Consider the following 15,519-nt stretch of genomic DNA (forward strand, 5'->3'; position numbering starts at 1 on the left):
CTCCACATGCAGCTGCTGGGTGACCTTGGGCTAGTCACACTTCTCTGAAGTCTCTCAGCCCCACTCACCTCACAGAGTGTTTGTTGTGGGGGAGGAAGGGAAAGGAGAATGTTAGCCGCTTTGAGACTCCTTAAAGGGAGTGAAAGGCGGGATATCAAATCCAAACTCTTCTTCTTCTTCTTCTCCTTCAACCATTCCTCATAAGGCTTGGGATTGTTATAAAATTTAGAGTGCACACACATAACAGACACACCACAGAAAACCAATCATTCGCCCTTCAAAATATAGGAAATATTTTCTGAGAAAATTACACATTAGTTTAGCACACAGAACAATCCCCAAAAGCCATCCTGACTAAATATTTCCTCTGCAGAAGAGAAACCTTTCCCAATAGTTCTTTCACTTTCAAATCCTGTCTTAAGGGCATATTTTGTGTATGAATAGCGTGGGCCTGGCACCTGGATGAGAACCAAACTATTTACCATGTCAAAAGAATGGCCAGACTGCCCAGGTAAAGCTATCAGTAAAACCTTATCAGATATCCTGGCAGAAAGGAGAAGCCACACAATCAAATTTCTGTTGTAGACTGCCTCTTTCTGTGATTTATATTTGATGCTTTTAGTGCATAGTCTTTGGCTAATGGGTTGGGCAAAGTCTATAAAGGGGCTTGCACTCCTTTGTTCTGGGTCTCTCGCCTCCCTGCAAGGAGGTAGGGAACCCTGTTGCAATAGAAAAATAAAATATGCCTTGCTTTCAGTAGATCCTGCCTCCATCCATCCTTGTCTGACCGATCATGGACTTATGGGACTCAAGAGTCCCTTGGGGCAGCAAAAGCCAACCCCCCATTTTTCTACAACAGTTTCCAGACCCTTGATTATATTGGTTGCTCTCCTCTGCACATGTTCTGGCTTGTCAATATCCTTACTAAATTGTGGTGCCCAGAATTGGACACAGTACATGCTAGCAAGGTTATGCTTAAAATTCTACGCGGCAGGCTTAAGCAGTATGTGGACGGAGAACTCCCAGAAGTGCAAGCTGGATTCAGAAGAGGCAGAGGAACCAGAGACCAAATTGCAAACATGTGCTGGATTATGGAGAAAGCTAGAGAGTTCCAGAAAGACATCTACTTCTGCTTCATTGACTATGCAAAAGCCTTTGACTGTGTCGACCACGGCAAACTATGGCAAGTTCTTAAAGAAATGGGAGTGCCTGATCACCTCATCTGTCTCCTGAGAAATCTCTATGTGGGACAAGAAGCTACAGTTAGAACTGGATATGGAACAACTGATTGGTTCAAAATTGGGAAAGGAGTACGACAAGGCTATATATTGTCTCCTTGCTTATTTAACTTATATTTAATTCATCATGCGAAAGGCTGGGCTGGATGAATCCCAAGCTGTAATTAAGATTGCCGGAAGAAATATCAACAACCTCAGATATGCAGATGACACAACCTTGATGGCAGGAAGTGAGGAGGAATTAACCTTTTAATGAGGGTGAAAGAGAGCACAAAATATGGTCTGAAGCTCAACATCAAAAAAACTAAAATCATGGCCACTGGTCCCATCACCTCCTGACAAATAGAAGGGGAAGAAATGGAGGCAGTGAGAGATTTTACTTTCTTGGGCTCCATGATCACTGCAGATGGTGACAGCAGTATCATTAAAAGACGCCTGCTTCTTGGGAGAAAAGCAATGACAAACCTAGACAGCATCTTAAAAAGCAGAGACATCACCTTGCCGACAAAGGTCCGTATAGTTCAAGCTCTGGTTTTCCCAGTAGTGATGTATGGAAGTGAGAGCTGGACCATCAAGAAGGCTGATCGCCAAAGAATTGATGCTTTTGAATTCTGGTGCTGGAGGAGACTCTTGAGAGTCCCATGGACTGCAAGAAGATCAAACCTCTCCATTCTGAAGGAAATCAGCCCTGAGTGCTCACTGGAAGGACAGATCCTGAAGCTGAGGCTCCAGTACTTTGGCCACCTCATGAGAAGAGAAGACTCCCCGGAAAAGACCCTGATGTTGGGAAAGATGGAGGGCACAAGGAGAAGGGGATGACAGAGGACGAGGTGGTTGGAGAGTGTTCTCGAAGCTACCAGCATGAGTTTGACCAAACTGCGGGAGGCAGTGGAAGACAGGAGTGCCTGGCGTGCTCTGGTCCAGGGGGTCACGAAGAGTCGGACATGACTAAACAACAAACGCCTTTCCTTGACCTGGACCCTCGACTTCTGTTGAGGCAGCTTAGAATACCGGTAGCATTAGCTATTTTTGTACCGAGAACTAAACACACAGGAAGATACGCTACTAAAGCCGTGATAAAAAACTCGTCCCGTGTCTTGGACCCCGCAGTGGAAACTGCCCCCTTTCAGAGCAAAAGGAAAGAGAAGGCAGCGCCGCCCGCGGGGCTTCCTGCCTGCGCAAGCCACGGCCACGCCCCTTCCCTCAGATTGCTTTATTTCAGGACCTGTAAACTCGCTCTTCTTTCCTGCGTTTACCAATCAGGACGTTCGATGGCCGTTTCAGCCCGCCCCCGAGTCCCGCCTTCCCGGGTTGCATCAGCCTTTCCCTCCTCCGCTTACAGTAGAAGCCACGGAGCGCTTCTCGGAAGCCCCCAGCCCCGCCTTGGCGTCATTCCTGGCCCTCGCCCAATCGGAGCAGCCGCGACTCTCCGCTCGCCGGATCGCGTCATTCCCCTTTGCGGCCAATGGCGGCGAGGCCGGCTTGGGAAAGGGGGCGGGGCGGAGCCTTTATAAGGCCTTGCTCTGGCGCCGGCGGCCGCTTCCTCGCCCCTCGCTCTTCGCCCGCCTTGCCGAGCCCGGTCGCCATGGCAACCGCCTCCGCGCTCCCGCTCTTCCGGATCCTGGCCCGAGCCGCCTCGGCCGGCCCCGCCGCCCCTTGCTGCTGCCCGCGGGGGACTCGCCGGCTGCACCTCACGGCGCCCAGGTAGGCAGGGCGGGGGTCGTGTCTTGGGCGGTGGAGCCTCCCTGGCCGGGCGCAGTCTACCCAGGAGGAGGATGGTGATAATGGCCAGGGGGCTGCTTCGAGGCGTCCCCCTCTCTTTTCCTGCCCCCCCGCGTGTCCGTGTCTTCGCCCGGCCGCCGCCTTGGGAGAGGAAAGCGGGCAGGAGGGGCTGGCGGCGACCCCCCGCGACCCCCTCCCTCCCTGGCCCATCTCTGCCCCGCCGCTTCCCTCGGGGAGCCCCTCCCGGGCGGGCGGGCGTCGTGGCGCCACTCCCCCTGGCGGCGGCGCGGAGGGCGGCAGGCTGATGAAATCGCCCCGGCCGCTTGCATGGCTCGGCCCCGAGCTGTTGCTGCCGCCCGCCCGGGGTTGCCTCCGTGCCTCTGGAAGGGAAGCTGATGGGGCGGGTCACGGGAATGCTTGATCATCCGTATTACGGGCATCGGAGGCGCAGGGGCGCCCCAAGGCTTCCAGGAGCAAAGAGTTGGCGGTGCAGTGTGTTGTGTAATGGTTAGTGTTGGGCCAACAGCCCCTCGGAGACCCGAGTTCCCTGTCTCTCAGCCCCTCCTACCTCGCAGGCTTGTTTTATACGAGGAGGGGGAGAACCACATGCGCTGCTTTGAGCGCTTTGGAGAAAAAAGGTGGGCTATTAAATAAATACATAAATAGTCGTTGCTTGAAAAGGAGTACTGAATCCTGTCCCTGAAGTGGAGGGTGCCCGTCCCAAGACTTTCAAGGGCAAAGTGTGGAGCCGTAATTGGGAAAGGGGCACCTGTCATCTTTCTCTCTCCCTGGCGCTCTTATCGCTTGAGGAAGCCTGGTCTGCTTGCATGCAAGATAATATTCTGCAGAGCGCAGTTGCACTTCCCCACTTTATGAAAAACAGCTTTGAGAACTTGGTTGGTGTTGGGCAGACAAGTTTCCCAGGCACTTTTTGAGATTCTGGAAGTTTGAAGAGTGTGCAAAAGGAATGTGAGAGAAAGATGATCTCTTTCCACAGCAGATTTGCCCTGTGGGTATCAGTGTACCTGATTCACCAAGACCCATTGCATGCTAGCCAAAACCCCAGCATGGCTGGCTCACAGTAGCAGCAAGGGGGTTTCCTGCCTCACTGGAGCAAGAAATGGAACTTTCTTCCGAGGCTGCACCAAAATATCCTCCATTCTTTGCACAGAGATAGTAGCTTGAGTAAAACACTTTTGCCTGAATATATTTAAATGTTGTTCTTCCAAATGGGCTCTGTGAAGTCATTCTACTGATACTGCAGTGGCAATTGCGTGTAGAATTGGGTATTTTCTATTTTTTAGAGCAAGAGAAGGCCTGATCTTGTTCTGGAGCTCATCCTTCTTACTCTTCACAGTGCCTATGAAGGCAGTTATGTAATGCCTTTGTGGCAGTTGTTCTTGTGAAGTTTTTAGCTCCCTTGCATTCTTGCTCCATTTTGCCAACTGGTGGCTGTAGAGCGCATGCATTCGGCTGCCCCCCCCCCATGTCCCTGTCCTTTTATTAGGCTCCTGCCTCCCATGAGATCTGTGAACCTTTAAATGTTGGGTCAGATAGCCTGGGGATAAGTGTAAGCTGCTCTGTGGGGAAGTAATGAATTTCCAACAAGACGCTCCTAAGCTTTTTGGGATCAAATGCTTTAAAAACTCTCTGCTTGCAGGAATGAAGCAGTTGTCATTTCTGGGAGGAAGCTGGCCCGGCAGATCAGGCAAGAAGCCCGCCATGAAGTGGAGCAGTGGGTTGCAGATGGAAACAAAAGGCCCCATCTCAGTGTGGTTCTAGTTGGTGAAAACCCTGCCAGCCACTCCTATGTCCTGAACAAAACCAAGGCTGCGGCTGATGTAGGTATGTCTTTCCTGGCCAGCGTCTTCTCCAGTATTAGTCATTGCACTATTGCTGGCAGAAAAAAAGGTCTCAGATGAGTGTCAGTCCCCACAACTCAGCTTGGTTTGTCTCTCCTCCTGACCATCTCCTGGAGCCTCTCTCAGCTGCTGCTTCCTCACCTGCCCTTCGTTTTGAGCAGGGTAAGCTCGCCTTGCCTCAGGAATACTGGCTGCAAGTGGTTCTTCCCAGGGTTTAAGAGAGGCATCCTTCCCGGCCCTACCTGGACACACCCAAGACTGAACCTGGGATCTTTTGTATGCAAAGCAAGTGCTCAGCTGCTGAGCTACAGCCCTCCTCAGTGAAGGGGCTGGGGTGCAGACGGGTGTGCCTTTCAGTTATATGGCAGACTGCAGCAGGGTTTGGCCAAAACTGTCTCTCCCCCTCCACTTAATTTTGGTTTCTCTGGCTTCTGCCATCTCACCCCTAATGCTGCTGCTCTAATAATTCCTGCTTCACTTCTGTGTCAGTAATTGTTTCAAAGCTTGAGGTGGGAAATTGAAGTAGGACTTGAAAAGTTTCAAGCTGAAATGTGCAGCAGGTGTTGCCTCTTTAGCACTTCCTGCTACTATGGTGGTATTAGTAGCAACAGCAGAGATCTAAGCGCTTTCAAACAATATTTTGGGTTGCTGAGCTTTGTCAGAACTCTGTCTAGGCAGCAGTTGCTTTTGGGGCTTCACTCTAGATGTGACTTTTGAGTGGAAAATGTAAAAGGAGAAAGACCCCAGGGCTTGGCAGCCACTTGAGGTTTTCATTTCACTGGTCAGATTGCAGTTACTGGATCTTCACTGCCTCATCCACTCTTGCTGTAGTTTGACATGAGGACAGTGGGCCTCATGTATCCTAAAGAATGTACACAACATTTTTGCACTGTTAAGCAACTCTGGTATTCATGGCTTCATTTAGCTGGCTCTAGCAGTTCCCTTGCATAGTTTGCAAGCCTGCTAAGTGTTTTGGGATGGGAGGTGCTAACCAGGGGCAAAAGGCATAGGTTCACTGTCTGTCTAGATGTAGGATCATATATAAAGACACTTGGGCTTCACCAGCTTGTGGACAATGTCACAATTAAAAGCCCTTCCCCATAGACCAGGACACTGTTCACTAGAAAAGCCAAAATGGGGTGTTGCTCACTGCATCTATTATTTCTTTTGCTTCTTCAGAATACTTTTCTAACAAACATTTCAAAATTGATTGTATTCTGCGTTTCCATCTGGATCTATTCCGTATCTTAATTTTGTGTGTGCTGCTGTTTGCCTATTGTGTTCCTTCTCTCCTTTATTTTCCTCCATAATGACTTTTTAAAAAATTGTAAATGGCTTTGGACCAGGATTCTATCTGATTTCTCCCCTTCTGTCCCCCAAATAAAACAGAATAAAGTTTACACTGGAGCCATTCCTTGACTTATACTCATGAAGTATGGTTTACCAACTTCAATCGTCTTTTGACCCTCTTTCATCACTTTTGGTACTTGTAGGAATCAGCAGCGAAACGATCCTGAAGCCAGCCTCCATCACGGAAGAGGAGTTGCTTGATTTAATCAGCAAGCTAAACAATGACAGAAATGTAGATGGCCTCCTGGTTCAGCTCCCTTTGCCTGGTGAGTGCCGTGCTTCAGGAGAAGCTCTTCATCCAGCATCCCTAGACACATACCTATCAGTGCCAGCTTCTGATTTCCCCCTCTGTTCATCCTGTTCCTGGGATTACATGCATCTGACTCCTTGCACTAAAATCTCTCTCTTCCCGCCCCCCCTTTCCCTCCAGAGCATATTGATGAGAGGAAGGTCTGCAATGCTGTGAACCCAGAGAAAGATGTGGATGGCTTCCATGTGGTGAATGTGGGCCGGATGTGCCTTGACCAGTACTCCATGCTGCCAGCGACACCTTGGGGCGTGTGGGAAATCATCAAGAGAACGGGTAGGTGTTGGTGTGCAAATACCGCTGACCTTGAGTCGCTTGAAAGAAGGCAGAGCCTGACTTGGGTGTCCTGTGTTGCAGGGATTCCGACCCTGGGCAAGAATGTGGTTGTGGCTGGCCGGTCAAAGAACGTGGGGATGCCCATTGCCATGCTGCTTCATACGGATGGGCGGCACGAGCGCCCTGGAGGTGAGGGTCTGGGGGGCCTTCAAGTGCGAGCTGCTTTTCCCAGGGGTTCTTTTCCTCTTGGTCCACTTTCCCGGTGAGACGCAGGCTTTTCTGATCTTTGCAGGAGGCAGCAAGTCATGTTTGCTGCGAGTTCTTGTCACTGTGTGGCCCCAGACTGACAGGTCCACTCTGATACTGCCTCTTGCTTGCCTGGGTAGAAAAGGGTGGGGGGTGTTGCAGGGGTGGGGGCTGCATGTGCAAAACTGGCTTTTACAGTACAAAGTTAAGAACCACACTTGTCGCTCCACCCACTGCCTGCATGTTGCCCATATAACCCTGACCCACATTTCCCCTTCAGCTGAAGCCTTTAACTCCGAATCGTTAAACTGTTGTTGTTTTTTAATGCGCTTTTTCTTGAGGCGCTGGGAGGTCTTGCTGGACCTCTTAGTGGGAGTATACAAAGTAATCAAACCCAGACTGTTTCATGAGGCGGGTGCGAGGAGTGCAGACTCTGTGGGTGGTAGGAGCACGTGGCGAATTGCCAGAGGAGATGCAGCCCCATTCCCCCTCCCTAGCTGCCGCTTGCCCTTCCGAAGGGCGTTGGAGGCTTCTGCCAGGAGGCCCGGTGTGTCCTGTTCTCACTGTAACTTCTCTTTTCAGGGGATGCAACAGTAACCATCTCTCACCGCTACACTCCAAAGGAACAGCTGAAGCAGCACACAATTCTTGCTGACATTGTGGTTGCAGCTGCAGGTAAGATTCTGGGTGGCTTCTTTAAGAAAAACAGCCTGAAAGCAGAAGCCCTTGAAGAACACGGCTGCCATTCCTGTAGTGGCCATGCTAAGAATAACTAGGAAGGCTTCTGCTAGGAGTCTGAATGCCAATGCTTCTGCCTGTGGGATTTCACATGCTGCTTCAAGCAGATGGCTGTTGGCTTGCAGTGGCTGCCCTATGTTACGATGGATGGCAGGCACCCTTTGTCAAGCTCTCGGGCTTTGTCTTGTGGACGTCTGCCTGTGGCCGCATTAAATGAAGATCTGTATCTGCCTTAGATGTTACATGCAGAAATGAAAGTGAATGAATTAAAATGTTAACCCCTGAAATGTTGCATTGCAGGCATCCCTAATCTGATTACAGCTGATATGATCAAAGAGGGAGCTGCGGTTATTGACGTTGGCATAAACCGAGTCCGGGACCCTGTTACTGCAAAACCAAAACTTGTTGGAGATGTGGATTTTGAAGGTAAGCAGGGTGCTTTGTATTTGGACCCCCAGTCCTCACAGTCACTGATCTTGCCTTGCCTTAGGCCACCTGAGGCCATGCAGCTGTTTTGGTGTACGCCTCCCATCCATCTTGTTCTGACTGGGGCTGATGGGAATTGTAGTTCAAAACATATTGAGAGCGCTGGGTTGGGGAAGGCTGGGTTAGGCAGATAGGCTCCTGCTGTCTCAGCTATCCTTGGGAGGGTTGCAGTTTTGAACGAGCTGCATAGCTTCTCCTATAAGGCAGTGGGCTAGCTTGATGCAGAATATATCCGGTTACTTGATATCTTACATAAAAAAAGATTGTAATTCCTCCTTGTAACTTCATCCTGCAACTTCTGTGTTGGATGAAGCAGCTGGTGGGCTTCGAATTTTGAATCTGGTGCGTGCTCCTGGCAGCACGGAGTGGACTCTTGCGTGTGACCTTGTTTCAGCGAGTAAAGGCAGTTCAAATTTCTGAAAGCTTTAGCACATGCAGCTCTTGATACTGTAAATATCAGCTCAGCTAACGTATTAGGACAGTTTGCCCGACAGAGAAACACCTAGATCTGGCCAGTTTTTTTGTAATGTAAGGATGGGTAGCTGCCCAGAACTCCTGCTGAATGTGCACCACTGTGTGGTTTGGGGCTTCTGGCAAAAGGGCCTGACTCCCTTTCCACTGTTGCCCTCGCAGGACTTCCCCTACCAATTACTCTTAACTATGGGAGGCACCTAGAATGGAGAATATGAGGGGTGCAGGCAGTGGACTTTGAAGGACACTGTAGCTCATTAGGGTGGTTTTTTCGGTAAAGGTTAATAAGGATTCTGAACCTCTTATAGGACACGGATACAAATGATGGGTATGTTATCTCACAATGCTAAGTTTTAGATATTTTGTTTTTTTTTTATTTGGCAACTAGCATGGAGACAAAAGCTCAGAGGCCTCTGAATCTGGGAGAGGTCTAGGGTGGCTTTCCAGTTGTCAGGGGAAGTGGCAGTAGTGCTGTCAGCAGCACCTGTGGCTCTTACTTTGCCCTGCTTGGTCCCTTTGCCCCAACATTCACACTGTTGTGTCACCACAGCCTTTCCCAGCAGAGATTTCAGGATTAGCTTCTTTGGGGCAGCCTTCTGTGATGGCTCTCTGCCTGCGGAATACTCTCCCCATGGAGACTTGCCTGATGCCTTTGTTACGTATCTTTAAGTGCCGGGCGAAAACATTCCTCTTCTCCCAGGCCTTTGGCTAATTAAACAAACTGAGCAATCTATGGCCTTTTTAACTGTGGGGGGGATTGCTTTTGTTTGTTACTATGGTACACATTTTTATGTTTTTATATTGTAAACGGCCTTTTCCTCCTTGGGTGAAGGGCAGTATAGAAATACAGCCACAATTTTGTCCTTGAATCGCCTCTGTCCTGCTTGCAGCCTCCTCCTAGGGCTTTTGACACTTGTTTTCCTTCTGTGCTCCATCATCATCTTTCCTCTTTTTCTCCAGGTGTGAAGCAGAAAGCCAGCTACATCACTCCAGTCCCTGGTGGGGTTGGGCCCATGACGGTTGCCATGCTCATGAAGAACACCATCATTGCTGCAAAAAAATTGTGGCGGCCTCAGGAGCTGGAAGCCCTAAGTGCCTAATGCTGGACTTCCTAGGGGCAAGCAGCAGCAGCAGCATTCCAAATCTCTTCCCAAACACAGCCTAAGGGACAATGCAATATTTATTTATTGGCTGAAAGGGCACCAGAGAGTCTCGCTCTGGAGTATTTATTTTAAAGCAATTTTTTTTCCAAGGCAAAAGGGTCCAACATGATACATGATTCCGATCATTTAAGCGTCTGCATTTATGTGCAGGAACCAAGCTTGAGGTTAGAATAGAGGGGAGTGATTGTGCTATCTCTCAAACCCGGTAGGAAGCTGTAACTGAGGGCCAAGTGTGTGTGTTCGTTGTACAAAATGTGTCTTAGTGTGTACATGGTGCAATTTCAATTCACCAACCTCTGCTGAACCCAGGAGATACTGTGTTATCTGCTAGGATTATACCACAGCTATTCTGGAGTCAGATGTTGCTATTTTCTACAAAGCCTTATTTGTATGACCTTTCAAAGCTCTTGTAACAAAAGTTCTCAGTTCCTAAACATTTTTTTCGAAGATGGAATGGACTCAAAAGCTAGACAGTATTTTGAGATATAGTGTTGTGTTAGCCTGCAAAAACTTGGGTGAAGTTCGCTGTGCCTGTTCAAGCTTGCTTGCTATTTACATGGGCTGCTACTGGAGCTTGGAGGTTGCATCTGAATAAAAGCGATTCACATAGCACATTCAAACGCTTGCATTCCAATGTGTGCACTGACAAGGGGGATTGTGCAGTAGCCGAAGAAGAACAGTAACTCGGTGGTAAAGCATATATGTTGTGTGCCAAAGGTCCCAAGTAGTATCCCTGGCATTTGTGTCCCCAGGTTTTTTTGAATACTAAATCTCTGTGTGACCCATGTGGTTTTTTTGCAGTCTGGTAAGAGTCCCATTTTTTGTGACACTTGACATTTCCGATATGTGACAACATCTGATAACACACTATTTCTCTCTCTCTCTCCAACCTGGTGCCTTCTAGATATGTGGTCAACAGTGCCCATCAATCCCAACATCATCCAGCTATGCTGGCCATGAGTCATGGGAATTGTAGTCTAAAGCATCTACAGGGGCACCAGGGTGTGGAATCCTGACTTACAGCACCCAAGTCATTTTAGATGGTATAAATCTGAGAATCCTTAGCAAAATACTGAATTGGCTCTTGAAGATGAACATGATTTTCATGAGCAGAACACAAATGGAAGAGGTTCAAAAATTTATTAGACTATAAATGTTACTATAGTAGCAATGTAATAGCTCTGGGGCTGAAAATCTTTTGCTTTTGAAATTGTGTGTGTGTGTTTGTAGTGGCACTGAGCACTGCAGTGCTAAGTAGCTGATGGTGGGAGTAATAGATTTCACAAGCACAGGTGCATGAAACACTTGGCTTCCACAAACAGCCTTTTGATTTACAAATCCTGTTAAAACTTTATAACAGTATTGTTAAAGCAGCCTCTACTAAGCAGTACACAGTAGTGGTACAAAATAAGTGAGAAAAATATACAAGGCTATGTTCAAGTTCAAGTTGTTCTTGCAGCCTTCACTGGCTTGGCACCTTCCAATGGTTTAGGAATCCAAATCCGACGAACCTCCACTAGCATGGACACGCTACAAAGGACTGATGGGGCACAAGTTTCAGGGAGGCTAAGTTCTATTTAGAAGTTGTTGCCCAGGCATAATACACTGTTTTGTTGAATTTTGTCCAACAGTTAATGGGTACTTGATTGACATAATATGATAAATAGGATGCTAAATTCAAGTTTTTCTTTTGTTTTGACTTCAATATTTACAAAGTTACAAGGAAATCAGCATTAATTTCACACAGGTTCAAACCAGGTGCAATATTTAGCAAGCCAGAATATTCTGTACATAAGAGTCCTGTTTTAGAAGTAAAGTATCCTTTCCAAAGAAAATATCAAGTCTTTGAAACTGCACAATAGGGAAGAAATGGTAACTGAAAAAAATCTGATTCCAAGATGTTTTTTTCTGACAAGTAGAAAGAATGATCTTTAAGCCAGTTAAGGCCAACAGCAATCAGCAAACTATCAGATAGCTTGACAGCCAGGTGACAAACCACACACTCACATTTCTGTTGTAGACCGTCTTTTTCTGTGACACGTGTGTGATGCTGTTTGGGTGGTCCTTGGCTAAGGGACAGTTTCTAAAGCCTTTAAAAGTTCTTGTGCTCCTTTGATCTGGGTCCTCACCTCCTACCAAGCAGAGTGGGGGAGGGGGACTTCTGTTGCAACAGAATAATAAAGATCTGCCTTGCTTTCACTGGATCCTGCCTCAGCTCATTCTTCTCTTGACCAATAATAGCTCAGTTTGTTAGAGCAATAGTGCAGATAATGCAAAGATTGCAGGTTCAGTCCCTGTATGGAGCAGCTGCATATTCCTACATTGCAGGGGGTTGGTCCATTCCAACTCTATGATAACAAACTTGGGGGACTTGAGTCCCTTAAAAGGGGTGTTAGGCTGTTAAAGCCCACCCTCCAATTTCTTGGGGACAGTGGTATTGGCACACACCGAGGGAGGTATCTCATGGCACTATGGTTGGCCAGGGATGCCATGCTGGGAACCCCCAGCTCTTAACAGAAAACACTCATTCACTAAACTCATTCACTAAACCCACATTTCCTCGTGTTCAGATGGCGAAGGTGACCATTGTCTTGGAACCAGCTTGGGGCCTTCATGGTAAATGCACAAACAACCAGCATTTCTCATGAAGGAATTCCACAGGAAGTGTCTCCTTGGGCAAATTGTTGAGAGTCATCAGAAGTCCAAATCTGCTTTGCTGCAACTGGATTCTGTTGCTCCTCCGCCTTCGTCAACAAGCATGTGCAGCATTCAGATAAATGATACGTCATTTGAAGATGGCAGTAATCCGGCTCCTCCTGCCTCTGCAATACTATGGTTGATAGTGAGAGAGAGGCTTTTTCTACAGGAGTGGAAGGTTTTATACGCTTAGCTACAAAGTGAATAAAAAAGCTACTAGCTCCACTGAGAGATGTCCTACTGAAATCCATGAGCCTTCAGAGGAAAAGACCAGCAGGTCCAATTGGAAGGAACTGCTGCAGACCACAGGGAAGAGCTGACTGAAGACATCCAAGTCCAAAAATGATACTGTTCATCCATCCAAGGAGCTCAAGTTCTAATAAGTTCCTTTGTTCCCACAGACTTTTAAAGTCCTATTTCCATGTTGCTTGGATGGATCTTAAGCTGGAGATCTAGGGTCATCATGGCACGTGACCAAGCAGGATGGAATGTCACAGACTGTCTAATTTTCTGATGCTAAATGTGTATATATATATATATCTCTATACATACAAAGGACCCCCCATTCCTGGGACTATAGAGTGGTCTCGCTGCCCATGTCCCGGGGGTGCTTCTCTGTGTCAGTGTCTTCATAATCTGACTCCATCTCTATCTTCACCTGGGGCACAGCACAGATGGGATTTCGAGAGTAATTAAATGCAGGAGAAGATGGGCAGGAAATCTTCAGGTGAAGTGTAATACTGGAAGAAAAGCAGAAAAAAGGAGGTTAGTTGGTCAGACCATTGCAGCCAAGGAATTCTATTCTACTCAGGCCTTGCTTTCCCTCTGCCTGTCAGCTCATCATGCGGCACATCTGAACAAACCCCCTTTCCACTGCTCTCTTGTGGACCCTGAAGGCTCACGAAGCAGCTGCAACCTGGTGCCCTCTTGGCTCCCTGGCCCACAGCTCCAATCCTTTCTCATCTTGCCACTTCCTCCTGGGCTGACCATGGTGGTGGCGGTGGTGGTGGCAGAGTTGGGTCCAGCCCTGCTTTTTGGCTCGGCTCCGTAGCGTCTGGGTCTGGCCGCTGCGGCGAAGCGGGGACCCTTAAAATCACAGGCGCGGATGCCTGTGAACACAGAGACTCGGCGGGCACCATTTGCGCCCCCCCAATCCGCGACGGAGCCTTTTTAAAGGCTTCGGAACGGAGGCAGGGTGAGGCGTGGTGCTGAGAGTACTCCCTCGCCTGCGGAGTGAAGCCGCAAGCCATTGACAGAGAGCGCCAACTTCTTCCAAGACCGATTGGACTTCAAAATATAAACCCGTGAGTAATACGGAGATTGGAACTTTAAAAATTTTTAATTTTGGATTTGGAACGAGCGGGAAGGGGCTAAAAAGGAAGTTCACCCCCCCCCTCTTTGTAAACAATCTAAAGCAAAGGACTGGGCAGCTAAGGTCGAGAGAATCTGTTTTTTGTTTTTTAATGAAAGATCCTGACTTCACGGTTTTGATACTATAAGAAGACTTACTGGAGGATAAAAAGAATTTTGGGAGCTGAAATTTCACACCCCCCCCGAGACCCGGGAACGTCCTATGAGAAAGCCTGTTGCATTGAAGATTTTGACAGCTGTCAAGTGAGCTGCTAGTCAGCTAGTTGTCAGCTGGAAAAGAGAACATTGTTTCTGCTGTTTTTGCTGGTTTACTTGGTATAACTTGTTGAAAATAAGGAGGGCTGATACAAAATAACTGGACTTTTGGTTTTGAGCTGAAAGGAACAACAAGGAACTAAAATCCCCCTAGAGGGGTAATAGGGACATTACATCACAAAAATGGCTGGAGTATGTAAAATCCAAGCAGAATTGGACAGAGCACTCGTTCTCTTGGGAAACTTGCAAGATGAGTACAATGCTTTGTCTACAAAGGTATCACTACTACACTGGACAGTAAACAACAGTTTTGAGCCTGATAAGGACTTGAAACAGGAAGCCTATTCAACTGAACAAATAAATGAAACTGAAAGTGTAGATACGATGGAGCAATATGTTGTTTTTGAAGAAAATGAAGGAGGAGCAGGAGATTTGCAGGAGTCAAAGGAGAGTTACAATATGAGGCCTGACATGATGATAAAAAAGGATAATAAAAAGTGGATGTGGAAAGCCTGGTCTGAATGGGAGTCTGGAAAATGGAGAGATCCCTTTTGGAGGAGATCTGAAGACCTGAGGATTACAAATTTGTTGGTGAAAGTTGGAGCTTTGGGGACATCTGGATTTGAAAGAAATTTGAAACAAGAGTTGGAGCACCCCATAGGCTTTGCCTTTAAGTATGGAGGACTGGCTGGAAGCGACAGGGATTCTGTTGGGCCGGAGCCCCTCCGAGACTTGGGGTTTAACATCAAGGACTATCAAAGAGACCGGCAGAAAGGAACTGAGAGAGATATAAGGGCCTCGGATGTGAGATCTCCAGGCTAAATAAATAATATAAAGACTGACGGATATTGGTTGGGGACTGGAACCGGGAAAAGGGTGGGTGGAGGTTGGGAATCCAAAGGGTACATAAGGATAATTTGCTTTTTATATTTTTTGTTAGTGGTAAGGAAATTGGGTAAATCGTGGAAGGGAAATTTTGGTCGACTTTAGGAAAAAGGTTTAAGAATAATCAATGAGGTATAAGTATTGATGTGTAATTTTAATAAGGTAAAATTGGTTTCTTTTCTTTTTAAATTAACTGAAAATAAGGCTGTTAAAAATAAATTGAAGAAATGGAAAAAAGAAGTAAAGTAAAGCAATAGTATGTTAGAACAAATGTTTAAGCTAAGGTAAAGAAATAAGTTAAAGACTTGCTGAACTGACAATTTAAATTGGAATACAAGAAGGGGAGGTGTGAGGAAGTCTGAGAAATAAGGTTAAGAATAATAAGTATTAGAAACTTTATGTGTTTTTTCTATTTTTTTTTGTTTAGTTTTGAATGTTATGTATTTTTGTGT

At 47.2% G+C, this 15,519-nt stretch overlaps 2 protein-coding genes across 7 annotated transcripts in view; one reads left to right on the forward strand and one right to left on the reverse strand.

Moving 5' to 3' along the window:
- The first annotated feature begins 2,688 nt into the window (after nucleotides 1–2,688).
- Nucleotides 2,689–10,473, forward strand: MTHFD2 (methylenetetrahydrofolate dehydrogenase (NADP+ dependent) 2, methenyltetrahydrofolate cyclohydrolase). 3 transcript variants are annotated; one of them, XM_053401467.1, is made up of 8 exons: nucleotides 2,689–2,942; nucleotides 4,621–4,805; nucleotides 6,316–6,438; nucleotides 6,603–6,755; nucleotides 6,837–6,944; nucleotides 7,584–7,676; nucleotides 8,040–8,165; nucleotides 9,657–10,473. In XM_053401467.1, exons 1-8 carry the CDS (start codon nucleotides 2,704–2,706, stop codon nucleotides 9,794–9,796), a joined length of 1,167 nt encoding a protein of 388 aa, XP_053257442.1. In that variant the 5' UTR covers nucleotides 2,689–2,703; the 3' UTR covers nucleotides 9,797–10,473. The 3 variants fall into 3 exon arrangements, with proteins under 3 accessions (XP_053257442.1, XP_053257443.1, XP_053257444.1); XM_053401468.1 differs by lacking the exon at nucleotides 2,689–2,942 and adding an exon at nucleotides 3,359–3,447; XM_053401469.1 differs by lacking the exon at nucleotides 2,689–2,942 and adding an exon at nucleotides 3,549–3,598.
- Nucleotides 10,474–11,762: 1,289 nt separating this feature from the next.
- SLC4A5 (solute carrier family 4 member 5) overlaps nucleotides 11,763–15,519 on the reverse strand; it is a 72,527-nt gene continuing 68,770 nt past the window's right edge. For 3 of the 4 annotated variants that reach the window (XM_053401466.1, XM_053401465.1, XM_053401463.1), the window contains exon 25: nucleotides 11,763–13,296. The gene's annotated coding sequence lies outside the window, so the exon portion shown is untranslated. The remainder of the gene's footprint in view (nucleotides 13,297–15,519) is intronic. The other variant, XM_053401464.1, reaches the window with a different exon arrangement.

Source organism: Podarcis raffonei, chromosome 8 (genome assembly GCF_027172205.1).
Source record: "Podarcis raffonei isolate rPodRaf1 chromosome 8, rPodRaf1.pri, whole genome shotgun sequence".
Taxonomy (NCBI): Eukaryota; Metazoa; Chordata; class Lepidosauria; order Squamata; family Lacertidae; genus Podarcis; species Podarcis raffonei.

Coding starts and splice junctions, on each gene's coding strand:
- MTHFD2 (XM_053401467.1), top strand. CDS start 2,704: ATGGCGGCGAGGCCGGCTTGGGAAAGGGGGCGGGGCGGAGCCTTTATA. Junction 6,756..6,836: donor GGAAATCATCAAGAGAACGG/GTAGGTGTTGGT, acceptor CCTGTGTTGCAG/GGATTCCGACCCTGGGCAAG. Junction 6,945..7,583: donor GCGGCACGAGCGCCCTGGAG/GTGAGGGTCTGG, acceptor TTCTCTTTTCAG/GGGATGCAACAGTAACCATC.